The sequence below is a fragment of the Vulpes vulpes genome, chromosome 14, assembly GCF_048418805.1.
Source record: "Vulpes vulpes isolate BD-2025 chromosome 14, VulVul3, whole genome shotgun sequence".
NCBI classification, from domain to species: Eukaryota; Metazoa; Chordata; class Mammalia; order Carnivora; family Canidae; genus Vulpes; species Vulpes vulpes.
Window position 1 is genome coordinate 105,770,060 of NC_132793.1, and position 25,431 is coordinate 105,795,490.

The following is a 25,431-nucleotide window of genomic DNA, read 5'->3' on the forward strand; positions in this document are numbered from 1 at the left end:
ATTTCTCTATCAAAATAAATAATCTCTATTGATCAAGGGCAGCCCGGGTGGCTCAGCGGTTTAGCGCCACCTTCAGACCAGGATGTAATCCTGGAGACAGGGGATCAAGTCCCACGTCAGGCTCCCTGCATGGAGCCTGCTTCTCCCTCTGCCTGCATCTCTGCCTCTCTCTCTCTCTCTGTCTCTGTGTGTCTCTCATGAATAAATAAATAAAATCATTTAAAAACAAAGACTATCTATTGATCAAAAAGATACCATTGAAAGAATAAAAATGCAGCTCACAGAATGGAAAATAGTATCCGTAATGTATATCTGGCAAATAATTCATTTTCAAAATGTATACAGAATTTCAACAGTTCACTGAGAAAAAGAAAACCAGCCTAATAGAAAACTGGGAAAAATTTGAACAGGCACTTCACAAACTAGGACAAAGGGCCAACGAACACACAAAGGTAGCAAGTCTCATTCATCCTCAGGAAAATGTAAATTAAATTTGCAATGGGGTACCACTACATACCTGCACAATGGCTAAAATGAGAGAGGGTGCCTTGTGAGTAGGATGTACAGCAAATGGACCTTGAGTACATGTTACCAAGGGAGCGTCAGTTGGTGGAACCATGTGAGACAATTTTTTGGTCATATCTGCTATAGCAGAGCTTGATTATACCTCATGGTTCAGCAGTTTTATTCCCACTGCAGAAATGCACACGTGCATTCACCAAAAACACAGACAAGAGTGTTCATAGCTGCAAACCAGAAGCTACCCAAATGTCCTTCAACGGTAGAACAGATAAATAAATTGTACCATGTTCTCCCTCAGTTAATGCAACAAAGTGGGAAGACCACACTGCAACACAATGTTTTCACAGTATTGTTTTGGGTGAAAGAAGACAGACACAAAAGAGCACAAAGTGTGTATTCATTTGTTATTTAAACTCACCTATAAATGAAATCATATGTTATTTGCCTTTCTCTGACTTATTTCATGTAGCACACACAGAGAGAACAGACCCGTAAATACAAAGAACAAACTGGTGGTTGCCGGAGGGGTGGGCAGGGGATGGGCAGGTGGGGGCAGGGGATGGGCAGGTGGGTGCAGGGGAGGGGAAGGTCCAGGCTTCCTGTTTATGAGATGGGGAAGGTCACGGGATACAGTCACTGACACTGTGGTGTGGTGACAGATGGTAGCCAAACTTGTGGTGAGCTCAGCATCCCATGTGGACTTGTCCATGTTGTACACCTGAAACTAATGTAACACTGAGTCAAGTATATTTTTTTAAGAGTACAAACTGCACGAACACATTTATATAAAGTTTAAAAACCAGCAAACGAATGTGTGCCCTCAGAAGTTAGGATGGCCATTTTTCTTTGCCAGGTTTTAATGGGAAGGAGACATGAGGGAGGCTTCTAGGGTATCCGAATGTCCTGCTTTTTCATTTTGGTGCTTGTAATGAGCAAATGTGATGGTTATGGATGGTTTACAACTGTGAAAAATCACCAAGTTGGACACTTACAATGTGTGCATAACACCAGACACTTATAATTTACGCATAGAATAAAATCTCACTGAAAGATAGCTTATAATTTTTCAGTTTATTTTTGATTATATTTGGAGAGGCAGATTTTACATGATAGCTTCAAACCAACCATCGTACATTAACCAAATTTTACACAAGCCATTTGAAAAAAGATCTAAAAATGTGCTTAGTTATTGGTATTATATAACATTGATCAAGCACCAAGAGTGTGCTGACAACTATACAGAACAAACATAGAAAAGACAATCCCTGCCTTCAAAAATACCCATTCCTTGAGTCTCACACATAAAACTTCACCTTACATTTCACACCCTTTTATTCATAAGGCATAAATAAGGAAGTTTGTTGCATTTCTCATTGTTAATCAATAAATATCTAATACCCTTTCCCCCAGTTATACCAACAATTACTAATATCTTTGCCTTTAAATACAAATTTCCATAGTACAATATACAGTATATATTGATTTGGTATTCACACAATTGACCACAATATTCTTGCAGGTTGGTTATAATATGAAGCATGTTGAATTTCAACATTCACAAATTTTTATACCACTTAACAGAATCATTTACTGTTGGCAGAGCTTATTTTTTGTTAAAAAAAAATGAGGTGCCATTACTCTTATATTGATAAATTAATTGTAAACAAAAACAGCACTGCCTTGATTCCAATAAGGGTATCAGAACTCATGGCACACAGAGCAGTTGGGTGTTAGCACATCTACTGGAGTAGCCTTGCAGATAACAATCATATAGCCGCATGCCCTAAAATATTAACAATTTATGATCAGCTAGTAATGGGTGATTATAAATATGATTTGCTTTACTGTATTTGCAGTTTAAAGAAGGGGAGAGTGATGTAAACCATCTGAAAACTGAGCTGGGAACTTTTTTGCTTTTCTGCAAGGCTGTGTTCAAAGCAAATCAGACTAGAAAAGAGGAATTAAATGATTCTGTATTTAACCACTGACTGAGGATATCAGATTTCAGGATACTCCTTTAGGCAACGACATCTGATTGTTCATCTTTTTAAAAGCAAGAGAAATGAAGTGAGTTTTGATAGGGTAGTGATTTTAGGCCCTGGCATAAAAAAATTATACTTTATGTGAAAATGCCAGAGAGTGTGGTAGAAAGAGGTGCCCAGCAGAGAAGACCTGCCAGTCCATGCAGCCCCCACTGGGAGCTCATAGCAGCAGGAGGTGAGAGGCAATTTTAGAGGGATGAGTAGAGGTCTCCTTCCCAGCCAGACTCTGGTCTTGCCCCATTCTGCAAATACAGGGATGGAAGAGTCTGGGGTTCAGGGAAAGAAGGCTGTCATAAGCTTGGGGTCAAAGGAGAGAAAAGACCCAACCATGAATTTTATCTTCTTTAGATCCCAAGACCCCGAGCAACCACCAGCTTCAAGCCACAGCAAAGATCCATAATTGGCACCACACTCCAACCTATAAAGCTGGGGATAACCCATTTCCATAGGAAAACACTTGCCTTTGGGGCCATCTGGTTTCCCAGGGACATCACCAGGTCTGGATGTTTCTCCACTATGTGGCAATGGTGTCAAGTTCAAGTTTAAAGCTATACTGGACTAAATTTCTCTGCTACCTCCTCAGATAGGAAAAGGGTAGAAGAAAATTCTATAGAGTCTTGTCTCTTCTGCACATGGAGTGGGAATGGTCACATGCCCCCCCACCTCGGTAGCTAGACACATGACTCAAGCAGGGCCCATTAGGAACAGGTGCACCCCAGAGCAGTGGCAATAGTGGTTTGGTCCATCCCCCGTGGTCCTACCTGGCAAGGAGAGCAGTGGTTGGGATTTGACAAAGTTTTTCTTATCCTGGGTAAGTGTATCTCCACTTCTCTGCAAACCATAGACCAAGAGGTTGGGAACTACCTAGCTCTGATGCTCTTGTGGTTTAATCTGTGGTAACAGGGACAATGTGTCACAGAGCCATACTGGTTGGCAGGAGGGCTGGGTTGGCAACTCCCAACTCTTGCAGGTGTGACTCTAGTATCCCCTTTGGGGTGAAAGAAACAACCTTATTTGTGAACCCAACCCAGGATGGAGCACCAAAAGACTAAAATTCTGACGATAGACAGTAACATATGTATATATATTTTTTCATTTTGATTATAAATCCTCAGTTCTTCATACTAAGGCTTAAGTTTCAGTCACCTAATTGGAAGTCCATACATAAACAGAAGAGAAACAGATATCACGAAGACCCCTAAAAATGAAGGCTCACTACAGATGAAAGCATCCATCCCTTATTTGTTGACTGCATGAAAGGTCCTGACTACTCCATGTGGGGATCTATAGGATTAGACAGAGCAAGCTAAGCATTATTGGAAGGTTTCTGGGACGGATGCTGGACTCCTATTGCTTTAAAATCTGAGACGCACCCCAAAGCTCTCTTTCAGGAATTTATTATACCGTTCAGAGTGATTATTCTCACTACCAATATTTGTTTATATCCCACCTTGTTCTCAGAAGAATTAAGGTAGCTAGGATCTGTCAATCATTTTTCTTTGACCTGTAACAAGACATTAGAATCAAATGCTAAAAAGGATTCTTTCTGTCCAGTTATGTCGAAGCACCATTCGACAGGTGGAAACTGAGATCAAATTCTGATCAAGTTAGAACAGCTTCCTGTACGCTGGAGAAACCTTGCTCTCAAGTTATTTAACAGGGAAGACGATAACCCAAACTTAGGTATATAGATAGACATATAGATAGATAAATGGTTAAATAGAGAATTTTTTTTGCACTGCTGACAAGTATTCAGAACTCTGGAGTTGGTGTTGTGGTTAAGAATACCTTGGTGCCTCTATCGTGTTACTGACAAGCATTCGAGATCCTGTGAGAGCCACTGGAAATGGCCAGTACTAGTGGCGCACAGAAACCATGGTTTACATTTAGAATGTCAAAGTTTAGCCACTGTCTCTACTCTTCAAGGCACAAGGACAAGTTCCAAACTCTTTAAGCAGAGCAGCCAGTGCCACCAGGAGACAGAAGACTAAGGTGTGGAGCCACACCCCACAAGCAAGAATGGGAGACCCCTCGGTGGCCATGATTTTCAGATACTGACCTTACAGTGTTGGCAAGCAGCTCTCCCCCACACCTCAGGGTGGTGTCAGGAAGGTCTCCTGGCCTAAGTGCCTCAGCCTAGTAAGCAGAGGGAGCACACTCCATGCCAGGCCTGATGGGCCAGTTCAGCTCCTTCCTACCCTGTGCACAAGGAGGAAGGTCCAGAATGTTCCATGAAAATCTGCAATGAAGATCATAATGACGACAGAAGGGCAAGAAGGAAAAGTTGGTAGCCCTTGATAAAGTCAACAGAGAAGTGACATCCTTCATGAGCATGATACCTGTTACTTCACCTGCAGTCGTCTGAAAACATGAAGAAAAACAGAACTCTTGCTATCTCCCTTAGCTTCCCCAAGCAGGCAGGTATTAAATATCTTCCTTATAACATATTCCCCATCATGAAACGTCATTAACATGGAAAGGGTCCAATTCCCTTTTTTTTTCTTTTTGCTTGGAATTCAATTTGTATCTACTAATATATAGTTCAGTACATTCTGTTGCTAGGAAAAGATATTGCACTTCCCCAAATGTATCGAGCGTCATTAAGTCAAAACCAATAGGAGGGTAGATTTTTCTGTGGAATGCATACTTTCCACAGGAAAAGCATCTTCACACTGGCAGAAGCCTCCATGACTCCATCTCTACTCCAGCAAGCTGGTGCCACACCGCCCCGGGACCTCAGGCTCCAGAGGGAGGCGCCGGTAGTCATGGGCTGTGTGCCGCGAGGCGGCCCCGGGCTCATGATTTCATTGTGCAGATGGGCACCACAATCACCAGGATGACTGTGCACGTGGCAGCAGCAATCAGAGCGGCGATCTTGCAGACCTTGGCTCGTCTGAACTCAGCTTCCTTACGTTTAAGCAATGAGTCGTAGCCTGGAGTATAAATATCTTCCATCCAATATTCTAAGTTGTTAGGGTTTAAAGATTCTTGCGTCTAGAAGCGAAGAGAAGATGTTAGAGACGCGATGAACACCTGAAACCAGGTCCCGACGCCCCTGAGTGGTCCGCAGCTGGCCATCAGGGCTGACTGCGACATCCCCCGCCGGCCCCACCTAACACAGGCTGCCAAGGCCGTGGACTCCTACACCTCATGGACTGCACCTGCCTCGCCCTTGTTGCCTATACACTAAGGGTCTAGACATGGGGAAACCACGGGTCTCCTCTCTGTGAGCAAGCAAATTAGGGCCGAGAGGAACAGGGCAGGACTGCAAGGGCTGGCCCCCAAGAGCAGGCTGGCCCCGCTGCAGGAGGAGCTGACAATGGCCCTGACAAATGTTCTCCCCAGCAGTCCTTAAGAACAGAGCCTTTGTTTGAAAAAGGCTGTCCTCTCGCTCTGATTCCGGGCCCAGTTCCTCACCAAAGGTCTATTGAAAAATCAAAGGCACCTCCCAGATAATCAGCTCAAAAAAATATATAAAATATTTCCATTTCAAACATTTGTCTGAGCAGGTCAGGCCACTGCTCAGAGTCAAGGTCTACAGATCCACGCAGACTGCCCCCGTGCCCGGGGCTGCATCCCCAGAGGCAGGACCCACCTGACATCACCCGTCTCCCTGAGACAGATGCACTCTCTGCAGAAAAAATACCATCTTTAACCTGTACTGCCCGCAGATCCCGCTCCCCTGGGATGGTTACAATCTCCTCCCATGAGGAGAGGCAGCGTTCTCCTTTTACAGCCAGCATTTAATAATACAGTGTCACATAAGAGCAAACAAGGAAATTCCAAGAAAGGTCACCTCAATCTTTGAAATTCAAACAAAATATCCATTTTGAAGATTTTTCTCGGCTTAATGCTCTAAACATGTACACATAAAAGTCTGTTTCACATACACAAGATCACAAAACAAATCCTTCAAAAACTTTTAAAAAACTGAGTTGTACTGTATTGTTGGGAGAATACTGGTGAATCTAACCCATGTCACTGTCACCTGCCCTTCACAGATGCACCCTCTGTCCTTTCCTGCCTTGTTCCGTGTCCCAGGAGCCTGGCCCCAGGGACCCACCCAAGTGGGCCCGGTCAGCAGACAATGAATTCTCAGTTCCCACCAGGCACCTGCTGCAGAACTGTGGGTCTCAGTGAGTTTCAGAAACAGCTCCCTTCCCTCTGCCTCGGATCCCAGGGTGACAATGTCCTGTCACTGGTACTGGTCCCTGGGCTCTCACCCTGCCCACCGCACAATAACAGCCCCCTCCCTGATCGTCCCATGTCCAGTCTACCATATGCCTGTGAAGAGCCCACCAGCTGAGAATGGCCCCTACATTGTTAAATGGTTGCCAAAATCAAAGAAGATTATTTCATGTTATGTTAACGTTATAGGAAATTATAAATCTTGCCGTCCAAAATAAGTCTCTCTCAAATCACAGCCATACCCAGCCATTCACAGATCTTTGGGAGCTGCTTTCAAGTAGCCATGGTGGAGTTAAGCAGCTGTGACAGACACCGGAGAGGCCTTGAGGCCTAGATTGGTCACCATCTACCTTTACAACCCCTGTTCTGGTATATTCTATGCCACACTGCATAATGACAAGGATGGGACTCTCCCAGGCCCCTTCCTCACTGAGACAGAACGTTTATGGGCTCTTATCATCTGCAGGATGCAAAGTCACGCTGGCCACCCTCACATCCATCATGAGAACAGGACTCCCCGGGTCATGTAAAGTCCTAAAGTCAGGATGCTCCATCTATGCAAGAGCCCCCCTACAGTGTCCTCCACTAGAGTCCCAGGAGCTGCAGCCTCCCTGAGCTGTTCACTCCCACTGTGTGGACCAATGACTGTCTGTACACTCGAGCCAGAGCTCCCTCCCCACCAAAGCTCTGCTCTCTGTGGGTACCTGGAGTGTGTGGCTGTGGCCACAAAAGCCTTTCAGCAAATTCACAGACACTAGACAGGACAGACAGACCCAGGATGGTCATATCTGGCTGGGAGACTGGTGTGCAGTGGTGGAGGACCACCCAAAGGGGCTGGGTCCAGGCGGAAGGTGGACAGCTACCCTCCCTGCCCTGGACCTTCAAGACAAGCTCTGGCCACGCGTGGGCTGCACCAACCACCTCATCTTCCCGACTGTGCCAAGGAGGCAAGCCACGCATACAGCACACATCAGGTGTCTTGTTCCCTCCAGCTCAAACAGGAAATCGGTATCTTTCCATATACGTATACTTCATGGGCTGGGGGTCAGCCTGCGAAATAAACTAATTTTAATATTTTAATTTTTCAGTAAGCACAAGCTCTAATGACAGCAAGTAGAGCAGTGATCCCAAGGTTTCCAGGGACCAGGGGAGGGTACCTTGTTGTCACCAGGCCTGCCAGACTCTGGCAGTGAAAACACACTCAGGAGGGCCCCACTGACAGGGAATGCACATCTGCACACAAGGGGACCCCATGGAGACCATCCAGGTGCTCACGCTGCTCTGACACCACCAGAGCCTCTCAGGCCACCTGCGCTGCCTTCCTCAGGCTCCCGACGTCGGCCTGGCTCTGCAGCAAACATCCTCGTCAGGCCGTGCAAGCCACATTCCCTCCTGTTTTGTGCAGCTGGAGATGTGGCTCTTTGCATTTCTAAGTGACGTCATCCAGAACACTCTAATGTGAAGATCTACTCTTATTTCTTATAATTTTGTCTCTATAAACACTGGCACAGCAATGTCACATGTGCCTATGTGCAGCCTCCATTGCCCACACTCTATAGAGATGTTTCTCAATCTATGACTCACTCAATTAATCTGTGCCTTTCAAGGTCACGCACTAGCGGAGCCTCTCACACCTCAGGGCCTGATACCCGCCGAGAACGGTGTGACTGGCGCCTATGGCCAAGCCGTCCACCGCCCACCTGCAGGGGAGTCCATCGCAGTCTGGATAGCAGGGCGAGGACAGAAAGTGGCCTGCCACACACACACAGGGGACACGGCATGCGGTACATAAGTGGCCGCCACTACGAACCCCACTAGGAGGATCTGGCCAGAGCCACCCCCTCCCCTCGTTGCTATCACTTAGGGCCCAATACAAACAAATGTCATTGCAGTCATGGTGGGGACACGAGGCTCTCGGACACTCTCGCCAATAGGAAAGGCAACATGGGAGGAAGAACACAGGCTGTGGGTTGGGTCCAGATCGAATCTGGACGTGTCCAACCCCAGGCCAGTACGGAGCTCTTCGGTCCCTTGTTTGGAAGCTGGAGGAGACTGTAATCGTCCATGTGCCTTGCGCTCACAGCCTGCTGTGCAAGCCCCTGAGGAGTTCAACTATCTTAGCATCATGTAACCAGCCCCTACAATCCTTGTTATGGCCCACTTCATGCTGATACTTTAAATACCTTATTTTCAGACCCGTCACAATGATTCTGCGAGGCAGATAGTGAGTGTGCCCACCAAACAGGTGAGGGGATGGATGCCCAAGCAGGGGCATGAACGTTCTGGGTCCCACAGCAAAGGAGCCTCTTCCCGCCACACCGTGCCCTCGCCTCCACCTCAGCCACTCTGCTTCAGGCCCACACAGCCCCGCTGGCATCTCTCCCACGGCCTCTAAGTGACACGCTCATTCTGGGACATGTAGCACTGGCACCGTGGAGGCTATGGCCCCGCTGCCCACAGAGCTGATCCTGCAGGTAGGGACAGGCTGCCGCCTGGGCTTCCGCGGTGATGCAGAGACACAGGCGCCACACGAAGGGGACCAGGTGGAGCTGCCCACCCGCATACACGTGTGACCGAACCCCAGCCCCGCGTGTGGTGAACAGAAAACATGCCCTCCGGCCACGACTGCATTCACAGAGCTCCCGGGGGTGGCTCTTACCTGGGACTGCTCCGTATGGAAACATAGTCCATAGCTTGGCTCCCACAAATATGCTTATCCCACGTGCTACGTATGGAAGGAGAAATCAGCTTGTATCTCATTAAACGGTTGAGCTCAGGTCTCGTGAGCAAATGCGAGAATCTGCACTTGGTACAGAGTCTTAAACACGCTGTTAGCAAATCGGGTGGCCAAAGTAAATAATCAATCGTTTACAAACATATAAGCAAAATAACGTTCCCCTCTTTAAAAATCTCTGCTCTGTGGCTTACAAAGTTCAGGGGGCCCGGGGCGCTGAAGGGCGAGGGAGCAGGCTGGACTAGGCCACCTGAGGTCCTTCCTGTGTCGGCCGGGGCATGGCTGGGCTCCCCCCGCCGCCCCCCTCCCCGGGACAGCGAGACACTCACCTGCAGGTCCAGGGCGGTCAGCTTGCCCTTGTCGCCCGCGTTCCTCGTGTACTCCTCAATGGTCCAGGAGGGCTGGCCCCGCTTCACCTCGGCCAGCTCCGTCAGCCGCATGTCCGTGTACAGAGGGTTGTTCTTCATGTGGGCTTTGAGGGATGCCGGGTAGGGGTGCGGGCTGAACACCTGCTCCACCAGGAAGCTGTCTTTGGGCTGCTTGGGCAGTCGGTGCTGGGGGGGGATGTCGTACTGTCTGTCTGCCTGCAGAGAGGCACAGAGAAGTCCAGAAAGGCTGCAGAGAGACTAGGATTTCACAGCACAGTGGGGCGGCCTCGGGTGTACATCCCCAGCCCTGCGGCCAGCCAGCTGGCGGGATGCGGCCAGAGCTAGTGGGGTGCACTCATTCACCCAGATACCAAGTATGCCTGTGGCAGGAGTGGTCTCTGGGCACAGCCGGTAACGGTTACACCACTGCCTGGAGCTAACGCTCTGGTGCCAAGCCCTGGCCCCCCCTCACTACCACCAACCCCAGGAAGCCGCACTCCTGACACAGAAGAGGGGAAACCAGGACTGAGAGCAGAGGGAGGGAGGAGGGACAGTCTGCGTGAATGCCTGGTGAGCCGCCGTGCAGGTGTGTGCGAACGTGCACCTGCACGGGGACCAGCCCCTATCACACCCGCTTCCTGCCAACACCACGTGCAGTACGCGGCTGCAGAAGGATAGAACAGCCGCCAGCACAGATACCACATGGTTGCTTGAGATCAGAAAAAATATCACCTCTTTTATTTACTCTTTTCCCTCACTTTGGACACTGCAAACCTGCTGAGGGCCAGTTTTCCAAGCTTCTCCTTCTCGACCCCCTCTAGGGAACCCAGCATCCCCCCGCAACTCCATGTGTCTGCAAGCCCGCACCACTGTCACTCCCTCTCTGATGCTGGACCCTCTGGTCCTTCCCCCGACCTTCAGAATCAGGGGAGGGGCTGAGGAAAGCAGCACCTGAAAACTGCATCACGGTAACCCAGGGATGAAGAGTGGCCCCAGATGCCACTGACACAGGTCCCCCAGCTGCAGGGAATGAGGGGACGAGGGATAGGAGCACCTGTGCGTGTGCTTGCCCTGGACAGACTGGGAGATGCAAACACACTCAAACTAGCACGAAAATAGCCCAGCACACAAGGGTGACACACAACAGTGACAGAGCAAAGGACAGGGCCATCTGGGGAACTGCTGTACTCGGGCAGCCATGCTGGGACCGATCTCCTTATTGGTCTTGCTTTTCTTACTAGTCATCTACCCATCTCACCATGGAAAAACTCGAACCTATAAAGAAGAGCCCCATGAATCCACACAACACAGGGAGGGGACACCCGAGCCCACGTGCCTGGAGGTGCCCGGACCCATTTCCTCTGCCTGAACCCTGCAGTTCCAGAAGGAACAGGAAGTCATCCTTGGCAACGCCCGCCGCTCCACTACACCCCCCGTTCTAGGAGAATCTGGCCTCCACTACCCATTCCATATCCCAACCCCGCTTTCTCCCGTGTCTAGCTGACGGGACGTGCTCCTTGGAGCTGGCGGGACAGACACGCTGCCTTCCGCCCTCCATGCTCTAACACGGACAGCCTGCCACACCTGGAGGGAAGGCCTCTCTCCTGACTCCCGGGACACTCAGGGCCAGGACATGCACCAGGACTGTGAGGGCTGGAGTGCCCAGGGTGGCAGGCATGGGTGACATTACCTCTTTAGACTTGCGATGCCAGTCCTTACTCTCCCCAGGGCCTCTGTCCTTGCCGTCCTCCTCACTGAGGCCCGCACGGCTGGCGTAGGTGATGGTGCGCCAGTCTCTGGGCGAGTTGGAGGTGCTGGCGATCTTGGATTCCGTGGCGCTATTCTCCTCGGTCAGGGACCTGGAGGACGGCCTGGGGAAGAGGCTCTTCTTCAGGGCCTTGACGCGAAGGCTCTCGCTGTTGCTCCCGCTGGCATCTGAGCAGTACCAGTCGGCCGCATTCTCCAGCTTGGGGCCCCGGGGGCCGCTGTGTGCGCGGAACAACCGCGGAGAGGCACTGTCGTCGGAGGGCGCCTCGCTCGTCAGGGAATTCAGGTCGATCTGCACGCTCACCTTCTCGGGCTGCTGCATTTTCTGATCCAGCTTATTTAGCTTGCCCAGGACCTGGGAGATTTCCTCGCGGACTCCCGACAGCGACTCAAGCTTCCGTTCGATCTCGCCGATCCTGAGCACCAGCCTGCACACACTGGTCTTCAGCTCCTCTTCCGAGGGGTGGCTGTTTTCTGGCCGGTTGCCCTTCTCTCCTTTGCCGCTGGAGAGCCCATTGGCAATTTTGGTCAGGTGGCGCTCGGGGGAACTGTCACCATCCGACTTATGGACCTGAGATAAGGACCCTGTGCTGTTGTAGCAGGAAGACTGCATCACCCCTGTGGAGCCGCTGATACTCATGTCATCCAGAAATCGGAAAATGTCACTAATGTCATCGCTGATGATTTCCGAGTCATCGTCTGACAGCTTTCTGGTGTGCCTGTCGCCGTACTTGCTCTGCCCCGAGGTGCACAGGTCTTTGCACTTCTGGGGCTCCAGCACGTGCTGCTCCGTCTGGGTGCCCACGCTGCTGGTGTCAGAGCTGAGCTGCCCGCTGGTGCAGCTGACGCTCTTCTCTTTGAACTTCTTGACCGGCTCATGCTTCTCTAGATCGACGGGTGACGACATCTCTTTAGATTTGAGCCCATTTGGTTTTGCCACGTAGCCAACGGGCAGGATCGGCTGCTGTGGGTCCTTTGGCGCCAGGTAAGTGGGGCGCCTGTCTGGGGTTGGGAAGTTGGGGCTCTGGCTGCTGGAATTTGGGTAGCGCAGCTTCTCCTCAGAAGGATTTCTATTGAAAAAGGATCGTTCAAAGTCAGGGACTTCTTCAGTATTCAGGCTCCAGCTTTTGACCGGCCAGGGGGTCTGCTTGCCCGGCCTCCCGGGACAGCGCCTGGCTTCCTGGGGCCCCATCACTGGCGTGGGCCCAAAGTACGTGGAGGCTTGAAGGTCATCCAAGCTTTCATGCTTTGCTCGCCTCTTGTCAGGCACCGGCGAGTAGACGGGATTCAGGTACTGGCTGTTGTAGGGCATTTCAAAGCTGTGGTTGAAGAAGGGAGTCTTGTGGGACTCCTTCTGACGCTGGGGCTCCCCGCGCTCAGCCTCGGCCTTGTTAGCAGGGCCAACCAACGTGGGGGACACAGTCATCAGGTTGTGAAAATCCTCTTTAAAGATATTCCTTTTCTGGACACAGGACTGGACCACAAATGGCTCCTCGTTGGCAATGAAGGTCTCCTTGATGCCCTGGCCGATGGGCAGGGAGTCCTGATCCGAAATGGACTCGTTCTCAATGTTCATGGGGAAGTAGGTCCTCTGCATCTCACAGGGCTGGGGGCTGGCGACGGAGTAGGGGGCCAGGGCCTGCAGCCGGTCCAGGGAGGCCGCACGGCTCTTCAGCTCCTTGCTGACACCCAGCAGGAAGTTGGGCTCGGAGGCGGGCAGGAACTGTGGGCAGTCCTTGCGGTCCACTTTGCGTCCCTGGGACGATCGCCGGGCGGGGTAGCCCCGGTGGAAGGTCTCGCTCAGCTCACAGTTCAGGGGCTCACACTCGGCCGCGGCGCAGACCTCCGTGTCCGACCTGCACGACTCGAACGATGTCTCCTTCTTGCGCACCTTCTGCCGCCCACTGGGCAGCTTCTCCTTGGCGGCGCCTCCATTCATTTGGATCAGGTTAAATATTGTCACGATGTCTGCTGCCACCATAATCTTCTTGGACTGCTGGTTGTTGACGGTGCATTTCATCTTGTCTTTGAACAGCGTGGCTGGGAAGTTGGGGTCGAGACAGGCCGTGTAGAAGAGCACACTTCTCAGTTTGGCGAGCTGCGAGAGGTCGAAGCGGGCACACAGGGACTTGCACAGATCCTGGTAGGAAACCGTGTTTTGCTTGCTGTCCAGCTCCTCCAAGATCTTCATCAAGAAGAGGGACGTGTCCTGGTTGGTCTCCATGACTTAGGACGTCAGAGGCTCGCTGCCGATGTGGAGTCTTCCAGCCTGTTCTACAGTGACAACACCAAAAAGTGGAGGGAGGTCATAAGCACCGGGGGAGTTGTAAGCCACATGCGTCACCAACCACATAAGGACATGCAAGGAAAAGCTTCTTAGTTCAAAAATGTCTTATCAGCTTTGAAAGTATTTATAATGTACGACTTTGTCATTCCCTTCCCAGGAATTGATGACAATGATTTATATATAAAGAAGTGTGCTGTGATGGCATTTATAATAGTGAAAAAATAAAACATCTTAAGTATCGGAATAGCCAAAGAATACATAAATAAAACATGTTCTGGCATACAGACTTTTCACAAGCATTAAAATCACACTAATATGCATTCTGATTGATGGAATATTACATCAATAAAAAGGAACAAAATTGGGGTGCCTGGGTGGCATAGTCGGTTAGGCGTCTGGCTCTTGGTTTCTGCTCAGGTCATGACCTCTGGGTTGTGAGATCGAGTCTCATGTCAGGCTCCACACTGAGAGGGGAGTTTGCTCGGGATTTTCTCTCTCTCTCTACCCCTGCCCCCCACCAGCTCTCTCTCTCTCTCTCTCTCAAATAAATAAAATCTCTTTTAAAAAAAATTTTATTTATTTATTCATGAGAGACACAGAGAGAGAAGCAGAGACACAGGCAGAGGGAGAAGTAGGCTCCCTGCAGGAAGCTGGATGCAGGACCCTGGGATCATGACTTGAGCCAAAGGCAGATGCACAACCACTGAGCCACCCAGGTGCCCCAATAGTTTTTTTTTTTAAAGGACCAAACTGGTGGTACACGCAATGATGTGGATGGAGCTCACAGGCATTGTGCTTGAGTGAGAGAAGCCAGTCACAGGCTACGTGTGGTAGGATGCCACTTTAATGACGTTCTGGAAACATCTGTGGCCTCAAGGTCTGGGTGTGAGTCAGCAGAGGGTGCTTCCCTGACTGTATGCATCTGTCAAAACTCGTGGAACAATGTGTGAGTTTCACTGCATGTAAATTATACATTCATTTAAAAATTAAACACTGAAGACTCTGTATGACAAAAAAAAAAACAACTATGCTACAAAACTTAGTGAAAAAATGGAAATAAATCTTTTTATGTAAGAAGGTCTTAATTATAGAAAGTTAGATGTTCTTGGAAATGAAGATTAAAGAAAATATTGCACACTACGATATTATCAGTGCTCATGTCTGGATAGTAAATATGGATTTTTCCTTAATAATCATCTTTGTCCCTCAGTATTTTATGACGCAGATTTTCAAACATACAGCAAAGTTGAAAGAATTTTATAGCAAATACTCATATGTCCGCCATCTGGATTCTACCGCTAACATTTTACTGATTTGGCTCTTCACATACCTATCCATCGAGTCTTCATCAAGCCCTCTTATTTTTTTTTCATGCACTTCGAAGTCAATTGCAGATGTCTGAACAATCCCCCTGAACGTTTCATCATTCATATCATTAACCCAAGTGCAGTAACTGCTTACAGTTTTTCTTTGAATATCAGATCTACATGTGCAAATCTTAGTTGTGTGTTTGCGGAAGCTTTGATACATGCGCATGCCTGTGCAGTCACCAAAACCCCCGGAAAGATCCAGAACGTTGCCAGTGCCCTGGAAAGTTCCCTCATGCCTCTTCCTGTTCACGCTGTGTCCTCATGCATTATGGGTAATGTTATGTTTTCTTTACAATTTCCCACCCTTTCTACAATTCTGACATGTGCTATTTATAATCCACACACGGTACTAATAATAAGCCTTACTTCGAAATACAAGGAGCAGCTACATCAACCCATCCTGAATGGAAAAAGTTAGACCAAACGTTCCACAAAATATCACACAAGCAAGAGGAGCCCATGGATAAATGAGGACTGGGTCTGAGATTCACCAGGAGACACGGAAGCCCAGGGCGCCACCTCCCTGCTCATGCCTGCTTGGTGACCTACTGATGCTGGGGTTGGCTCAGCCCACATGGCGGACCCATTTCGTAGGGCAGCAGTGTGTTTTCTCTGGGTTAGATTTCGAGGGCTCCTGGGCTCCTGCATGTGCTCACCCACATGTGTCTTCAGGGACACGTGGAGACCACGGTTTGGATGTCCTCCTCTGGAAGACACAAAGGCCTTGAGGGGTCCCGTCCCCACCCAGAGCCAGTCCCTGAGAAGCCTGCTTCTCCCCAGCAGCATGCCCAGTCCTGCCCGACCCCACATTCGTCCCATGAATGTACTGGGTGTTGGGATGTCCTGTTAAAGTGGGTACAACCCACTGGACTTGAGTGTCAGGAAGATAAGCAGGCAAAGAAACCAGAGCAGAGAGAGCATGAATGTAAGGAGGGAAGGGCAAGCTGTACTCCTCATACTCGACTGCGTGTTGACTCTCACGACAGCCTCATGAGATCACTGTCACGTCTGCAATTGCCCTGACCACCGAGAACGGGGTCACTCTGACCTTGAGGGGTAGGAGGCAGCAACGGGGAGCAGTGAGAAGTGAAGTGGAAGGCTGATGACCCCCATGCAGTGCCCAGAAGAGCCCGACTCTGCTTCCTGTGAGGACTTTCTATTCCTCTTCACTAGCTAAAAACTTCCTTATCTCAGGTCAGAAATAGCATCTGGAAATCAAGGCCCAGTGTCTCCTGGAGTGAATGAAGGAATCGCAAGTGATCTGGAATAGAATAGAAACCTGACTCACTTTCTATTAGAACTGAACTCTGGGGGCAGATGAATGGCCAGGGATGGGCACCTGCCCCATCCGAGGGGGCGCATGGATGTATGCGTGGCACCTGCATGTGTATGACATGGATCCTTATGGGGGAACCCCATGCAACATCCTACAGTACGCCAGAGGAAACCAGGGAGGAATCGGGAGAAACAGGGTGCTCAGCTGAGAAGCAGGCTGCAAGGTACTGTAACCGAGTGACAAGGTCTCACTGCCACGTGCTGTCACAGGCGGGCTACCTCACTTGACCACACAGGCAGCTCTATGGTGTGAGGAGGCCACTCCCATTTCACAGATGGGGAGACTGAGGCTCTGGGAGGGGTGACAGCCCCTTCAAGGCAAAGTGAGTCATCTGGGGGCCACAGTCAGGTTAGGAGCCCAGGGCTGAGGATGTTATGGAAGGCGCGCAGGATGGGGAGAAGCATCACCACCGCGGCTGCAGTAAATGGGGCAGGTGGGGGGCCACTATGGCCTGAGCACCTGCTACGCACTGGGGCCTACATGAAACGTACACCACAGCCTGGAGAGGGAGGCACCACCACTCTTCAGTCTGTTTAAGGAAAAAAACACACGGAAACACACGGACACAGTCACTCAGATGTGTGTACACACTCACATTCATACTCACACCACTCACCTAGGCTCTTTCCTCCTTACTTCTCTGTTGGCCCCAAAGACTGACGCAGAGGCTGTGTCAGAGGGAAGGGGACAGAGCAGGGGTTCCAGGCAGAGGGCAGGAGGCCCAAAGGGGCAGGTGGAGTGGAGTTTGTTTGGTGAGGATGGAGAAACGGGGGTGGACCTGCACCAGCAGGGGATTTGGACAGGCGAGTGTTGGGTGACTGGGTGGCATCTGGACTTGACTCTGTAGGCAGTGGGAGCTGAGAACACCAGGCCTGAGGGTTGGGGTGAGCACTGAGCCCCCAGGATGCACAGGCGGACCCATGCTGTCTCTGCTAGAACACCATGAGTCGCACCACCTGCTCTAGGCTCTTTCCACTCCCACCCAAGGCTGTTGCCACCACACAACAGATGTGGCTCTGGGAAGGGTGGGACCCAGATGCCTGATGTTGTCTCACCCCCTCACAGCACTGCATGCCTTTCTCACGTCCTTCTCTGGCCATGACAAGTGTTGCTGTCTGGTCCATAAGGCTAAAATGAACATCCACCTTTCCATAGCTTTATGCATTTTTAAGAGCTCAGAGTGCTGACATCTGATGTTAACCAAAACAGAGCAGAAAAAAGGGAAATATGCTCCTGGGCCACAGCTCACAGAGTTGCCGCAGGAAGCTCTCTGGACTTCATTTCCACCAACCTGCCTTAAAGCTTTCATCTTCCCTTCTGCCAGCAACCCTCAAAGCTGGTGAAAATGAATGATATAAACCTTCAATCAGATTAGCAAAAGGCAGTGATGACGTGTTCTCATTCAGGTTTTCCCACACGCCCTCATATATTGATCTTCAGAAGCCAAAATGGCGGGCAGCAGTGGAATGTGGCCACGGTGCCCTTACTTCACGAGCATGGACAGCACACTACAGAACAGTTACCCTGCAGTGTCTGTGTGATTCCTGCCTGAGTGTTGGCTTGCTTGTGCCTCTGGATGTTGTTTGTTTCCAGGATGGTGTTTGCTGCTGTGATTCAATGCAGCCGTGGATTCAGGGAAGCTGTAAAAGGGAGGCATGAAGTGAGGAATCTGAAACGTGTGGTCAGGAAATTTCACATTTCCTTGTGAAAATGTTAAGCTGAAGGGAGACCGCTTTCTTTCCCGGAGGCAGCTCTTCACCACAAAATCTGCTAGAGAGGGCAGCAAGGAGTTGGAAGGGGCTACACTTCCACTTGCCCAGATGCATGTCCTACCCTGAGCTCAACCCTGGTGCAAAGCCCTTGACTAAGAAGTCAGGTCATTATGAAGCAATTTCCAGGTCTGGTGAGAAGGCAAGCTTAGAAAATGTGAAAAACCTTCTATTGTGAACACCTAGAAATGCTGGGTAAAACATACTTAAAAGAAAAAAAAAAAAAAAAAACATGTGCAGCTAGGTTTGGGAAAGAGCCAGGTAAATGTGCCAGAAACAGAGAAAGGATTGAAAATCACAGGACGAGCAGGAGCACTGGTCACGTGGCTGCTGTGGGGAAGATGGGGCAGGTGGTTCCCACTGAGTTAGGATAGAAGAGTTCTCCACCACATGGCGAGTGGGAACATGGATGTTTGCCTGGAGCTGGGACCCCTGAAGGACTATTCTCTAACTCTGCATGAAAATACAAAATAGAGAAAAAAAAACTGCTCATGAGCTCAGGAAACAAGGAAACTTGTCAGCCTCTATGTTAGATAAAGTAAAAGGTTATTCCTTAAAATGCAAATCAAGGCAATGCCTTAAATGCTCTGGGACCAAAATTTATGTTGCCACAGGGTTCAAGAACTCTCAAGCTAAGAAATTAATACTATATTGGTTCCATGCTGGTGATATCCCTGGATGCAAGCAAAACAAGTGCAAGACAGCTCCGGACAATTGACGGTGCCCTGAAGAGATAAGAAGCCACACACACTAACACAGGATAATATTTGAAAAAACTACAGCACACAAGAGGGAGTATTCACAATGAGTAAGAGTCAGCAGACATAAAATAATCAGGACCATTAGGACTTTAATAATTTCACAAAGTAGAATAGCAATCTTAAGGACTTTGCAAAATGGAATAGCAATCTTAAAAAAAGCTGTAAGTATATTTTAAATAAGCAAAGATATCTAAATTTTTGGGGAATCCAAATAAAAGATATTGTGAAAAAAGAACACAGGGACCTGGAAAAGAACCAAATAGTACTCCTAGAAATTAAAAATAGCCTTTGAAATAAAAATCACAATAGATCAAATAACATACTAGCATAAGCAACAACAAAAAGAGAGAACTGGAAGACAAATCTAAGGGAATCTATAAACATGCAGCATAGAGAAATACAAATATTTTAATATGAAATCAGGTTCAAAAGAGATAGAGCAGGAGAAGTCTTAACAAATGCCTAACAAGAATTCCAGGAAAGATAAGAGAATAGTGTAAAGCCAATAATCAAAATAACAATGTCTAGAATTATTCAAGAATTGAAAACACAAGAAATACAAATATTTTAATATGAAATCAGGTTCAAAAGAGATAGAGCAGGAGAAGTCTTAACAAATGCCTAACAAGAATTCCAGGAAAGATAAGAGAATAGTGTAAAGCCAATAATCAAAATAACAATGTCTAGAATTATTCAAGAATTGAAAACACAAATCCTCAAATTCAAAGAGAAACCACAAGAAGACCTATAAAAAATAAACTCAGCCCTAAACAGCAAAGCATACCACATGGAAACTGAAGCATACCAGAAGGAGACAGAAAGCCTTAAAATGGCTGAGGCAGTGGGGGAAGGGAATGAATTACTGAGAAAAGAATAAACCTAAACATAAATTTCTTCAAGAATAGAGAAAAAGGGACTAGGGCACCTGGGTGGTGCAGTCAGTTAAGCACCCAACTCATAGTTTCAGTTCAGGTCATGATCTCAGGGTCGTGAGACCAAACCCCATGTCTGGCTCTGTGTTCAGCACAGAGTTTGCTTAGGATTCTCTCTCCTTTTCCCTCTGCCCTTCCCTCTCACATTCTCATGCTCACTCTTTCTCTGAAATAATTAAATGTCTTTAAAAATAATAAAATAAAATACATTTTAAAAGGAACTCTTCTGTTATATAAAGATGAGATGGTAATTTGGGGCATCTTTTTGATAAGCTGAGGTCTATTTATGAAATCCACATTATGTGTATTCCATGAACAGATGTCCAGAATTCTTGGCCCTTTTAAAGTTAAAAAGAAAAAGAAAAACTAGAAGACATAGACACAAAATTCTTGAAGTGCTAAGGAAAAATGACCTATAGCTTATAGTTCTAACACCAGAAAAACTACTATTCATAAAAAAAATTAAAACTGCAGAAACATTTTCCTCACTGTAAAAACTACTAAAGAAGCTCCTTCAGAAAAAAAAAAGAAAATCCAGAAAAAAGTAGTAAACATATAGCTAATTCTAAACACATATTAACTGTATAAAAGCATAGTAATGACTACTTTTAGAGCCAAGATGGAAGCAGGGGTATGATCAGGGTTAAAACTCCTTAAGCATTACCTGGTATTCTCCAGAGGAGGAAAAATATGTTAAATATAGATGTTAATTCAAAAATGTATATTAGAAAACATTTATGGATAACCATCAATAGAACAGGAATAAATTACAGAACTTAATGTAGAACTTCTAAACTAGTGTAAAAAAAACAGAGTAAATAAAAACTCAGTAAATTAATAGAAGGTCAGAAATCAAATAAAGAAGCAATGACAAAGTAAGATAAGTAAAACTCACAAGATGACAGAAATATATCCAAATACATCAAATCACAATAAATGTAAACAGGCTAAATTTACCAATTAAAAAACTGTGACTCTCAAATTGGATCTTAAAAAAAAAAAAAAAAAAACTTGCAGCCAAATGCCACCTATGAGAAATATACCTAAACATGCTTTCACAGGAAGGTTGAATGTATAAGGATGAAATAAGACATATAAGCCAAAACCAAATCAAAATACAGTTGGTATTTGTTTCAGGCAGAATGGTACAATAGTTAAATATCAGAAACTCTAGAGACAAATTGCCCAAATTTAAATCCAAGCTCTTCCACTTATGAGCTGGGTGACTTAAGCATTATTAGTCTCTGTGTCTCAGTTTCCTCATCTGAAAATGGGGATGATAACAGTATCAACCTTACATGGTTGAGTTATATGTATGAGTGCCTGGCAAAGAGTAAGCAGTTTGACTATACAGATAAAGGTCAAGATAAGCAAATCCTATTGCCTTCCAAATCCCCCTTTAGTTATACATCAAGATAAACATTCACATGGGTTCATAAGGCAGCAAAACTGCTCATTCAAAATACTTTTTAATAGTAAGTACAGTGGGGAAAGAGATAAACATGGGTTTATCATATAATTGATATTATACAGCAGCTATTGTGAATGAATTTATTTGTAGTAAATTAAAGGATGAGCTTCAAAAACACAAAAATGTGTGGAAAGGAGACTTACAAATGAATGTGTCATATCATTGATGTAATTTGAAAAAAATTGTTTTAGAATGTTTATATAAAACAGAAAGTGTGAAAACATCTATGGAAATGAAATATGTCTGGTTTGGGATCATGGTTTCCTTTAGAGAAAGAGAGAGGAGGAAGGAAGATGTGGTGTAAGACCCAGCATTACATGCCACCTTGACATCTGGTGAAACCAGAGGGTCTCACATGACCTCCACACTCTGCTCCTGTCCAGAAAGTCCCCAGCCCAACATCCCTCCTTCTCAAGGAGATCAAGCATGCTCCTACCTGTCCCTGCGTAGCAGGTGTTGGTAACTTGCCAGCCATGGAATTATTCAAACAAGTCAATCAAGCCTCCCAAGGATCCAGGGGTCACTTCACCATCTTGTCACTATATCACCTACTTCCCACAGATCCAAGTTTATACCCTGTGTGCCCCATTTCCTCCTCCTCTGGGCCATGAATACATGATTAATAAACCATTGTCAATATAATCTATCCAACATCAGGTGTTTGGTGCATGGGCATCCACATAGCCCTAGGAGGGAAGGGAAACCTCCCTCTCACCATTGGGGTGAAGAGCAGGTGATGAAAGTACAAGGAGTGGCAAGTGGAACATGAACTTTCACATAGTTTTTCTTTAAAAAAAAAAAAGTCATGGAAGCAAAAATGATCAAATGTGAACTCCTATTTAATCTCAGTGGTAGATGGACATCTCTTAGGTTACTTTCAGTTCTGCTATGCACTTTTAAAAATATGTACTGATTTAAAGGTAAAGTATGTTTTAAAACCTAGAAAAACAAGTTCCCACTTAAACCTGTCAAAAATGGAAACAAAAGGAAAAAAAAGGTATTTTTGTAAGTAGGCTCCACACCCAGCGTGGAGCTCAATGTGAGGCTTGAACTCAAGACTCTGAGATCAAGACTTGAACTGAGGGACATCTGGGCGGCTCAATGGTTGAGCATCTGCCTTCAGCTCAGGGCATGATCCTGGGGTCCTGGGATCAGGTCCCACACCGGGCTCCCCGCAGGGAGCCTGCTTCTCCCTCTGCCTATGTCTCTGTCTCTCTCTGTGTGTCTCTCATGGATAAATAAAATCTTTAATAAAAAAAAGATTTGAGCTGAGATCAAGAGTTGGACACTCAACTGATGGAGCCACCCAGGCACCGCCAAAAGAAAATTTTTATAAATAAGGCTATAAAGGTGAGTAACTAAGAAAATCGACAAGACTGTGTTTTGCTGTTATTCATATTCATTGATTTTGCATTTTTATGGTGAGAGAGAGGTCCTGTGTGCTGGAGGGAACACTAAAAAGTTATCTGCTTTAAGATACTTAGTTAGATGCTCTGGTCAAAATGGCAATCAATTTGGATAGCCAAATATTGAAACTTAGTGCAAAGCTCCTATAATTATAATTTGATGGATAAATCAATGGAGAATAGAAAGACAAGAAGCAGCAGGACTGACTATATGACAAAGGAAGCCTTTCGAGTCCATGAGAAAACACTGCTTTATTCAGTAGAACATAAATGCACCAATAATTATTATTGGAATAACTGGTTAACCAGCAGGTAAAAAAATTAAGTTAGCTCTCAGTCCTTGCCATACACAAAAGGAAGTTATGGAAAAAATAAAAAGAAGGAAATTTTTGTCAGGATTTAGATAATGGCAGGTCATGTAAGCATCTTCCATACAAGATTCCAGAAGTTGAAATCATGGAGAAAAAGACTGATCAGTTTGGATGAATGGAAATGACTACTTCCAATGCCAATAAACATCATGAAAATTGAAAAAAACATAACAAACAAACCCAAATGAAGAAGCTTTTGGCATCTTACTTAAATCTCTAAATACTAACAGGAAAGAAGGAGCAGTCCAAAAGAAAAAAAAAAGTCAATCTACAAAGAAAGAAAAGCAAAGAAAATAATGCATGTCATAATAAGTAAAGCAAACTAACACAACAATTTGACTACCTTATTATTTATAAATCTAAAGAAAGTATTTGAAATGATTTATGAGGTGGGGAGGCACTACAAGATGTGGGCTTTTTGCCTGATGGATTGGAAATGGTTAAGAAGGCTCATACCACTATGGGGGGCGGGGGGAATGGCTATGGGAAAGAAGGCATCCCCATGTATCACTGGAGAGGTACACACCTGTGTGACTGTTACAGGAAGCAATCAGCAGTAAAATTTAAAATGAAACTTAAAACCTAAAATGAAAACATACCTATTTTTAAATAAAACAAATCTATACTTCTAGGTATTTCTCTAAACGAAATCATCAGATACATGTAAAAAGAAAAATGCTACAGATACATTCTCCTCAATGCTGCTTATAAGAATAAAATATCATCTTTGTGATAACCTTTGTATCCAAAAACTGGTCGTGATTTCAGCGTATCACATTAATGTGCTGAAATACCATGCAGCACATTAATAAATCATGTTGCAAAAGTATATTTATTGACATGTTAAATATTAATGACATCTTCTTAAGTAAAAAAGCATGCTACTAAATGGCACATTGTAATATGATATGCAATTGTTTATATGTATACATCTCTATATACCAAAACTCATAATAATTGTCCCTGGGTGCTTTTTTTCCCCTCTTTTTGTCTCAGGTCTGTATGACTCAAATGTTCTGAATAACTGAGTTTCTAATGAAAAATAAAGAGGAAAAAATTTTAGGCAGATCCCAGCAACCTAAATTGGGGAGTAAATTATCACCTATGACCTTTGGTTTTCTCTTCTAGAAAAGGAAGGCATCACTTCCTGCTCCTGGGATCACTAAAAGGGTCAAATGAGAAATCCATTTTTTTTTCATTCAACAGATCTTTATTTTGTAACTGGTATGTGCCAGGCACTATTTTAGCTGGTAGAAATACAGCGGGATACAGAGCAAACCAAAATAAAACAAAACTCCCCTAGTAAACTTATATTCTAGGTGGGGAGATAAGCAAAATAAACAAGCAAAACATATAGTACAGTAGAGATGCAAAGTGCTATGGAGAAAAAGAGAGGAAAACACAGAAAGAATAGGGCAGATGGAAGTCACAATTTTAAATACAATGGTCAAAGAAGTGCTCAGGGGAAAACTGCATTTGAATGAAGTCCCTGCATATATATAGAATAAACCAGGTGCCTACCTTTTTTCCATGAGGAGAAAACCAAGTGTCCAAGGCGGAGGGAACAGCTAGTGCAAAGGCCTTGGGGCAGAAGCATAAGTGGCATGTTTGGCCGGTCACGGAGGCATTTTATAAGATATGGTATGTTAAGAAATATTATGTACTAGTATATTACCTCTCACATACTATTTAGCTCCAAAATGATTACTTTATCAAAATGTCTCCAAGAATACCTTCCTAATGCTCAGGCATCACTCGTGTCTCATTTTAGGGCAAAATATTAGTAACAAGTAGGAGGTCCCTTAACTTCCCCTTTCTCTGCCTGAAATCATCCCCAGACCAGCCTCCCCTCTTTGACTTCCCAGGACGGGTGAGGCCCTGGACCAGATGATGGCGGCAGAATGGAGACATATAGACAGCATTTTCGGGGGTGGGGGGTGGGGGGAGGTGATGCCAGGGAAGCCAAAATGTTGCATAGCAGTACAAGAATCCCTTGGTTCACTTTTTACCCGGGAAAGTTTTTCCGTCCTCCCCTGCACAAACTCCCTATACTTTGTGTTAATTTGTGTTAGCTGTTTTCACACCTGCGATAAATGTAAACGTGCAT

The 25,431-nt window shown here is 46.4% G+C and overlaps 1 protein-coding gene across 4 annotated transcripts in view; it reads right to left on the minus strand.

Annotated features, from left to right (window-relative positions):
* Positions 1-1,574: 1,574 nt before the first annotated feature.
* Positions 1,575-25,431, minus strand: part of MINAR1 (membrane integral NOTCH2 associated receptor 1) — a 31,882-nt gene continuing 8,025 nt past the window's right edge. For 2 of the 4 annotated variants that reach the window (XR_011997135.1, XR_011997134.1), the window contains exons 2-5: positions 11,545-13,895; positions 9,816-10,070; positions 9,412-9,477; positions 1,575-5,558 (exon numbers count right to left, since the gene is read on the minus strand). Coding sequence is in view for 2 of the 4 variants with exons in the window: in XM_026000056.2 (XP_025855841.1) it covers positions 5,361-5,558; positions 9,816-10,070; positions 11,545-13,845 (2,754 nt within the window). In the remaining 2 variants the exon portion in view is untranslated. The remainder of the gene's footprint in view (positions 5,559-9,411; positions 9,478-9,815; positions 10,071-11,544; positions 13,896-25,431) is intronic. The other 2 variants (XM_026000056.2, XM_072737492.1) reach the window with 1 other exon arrangement.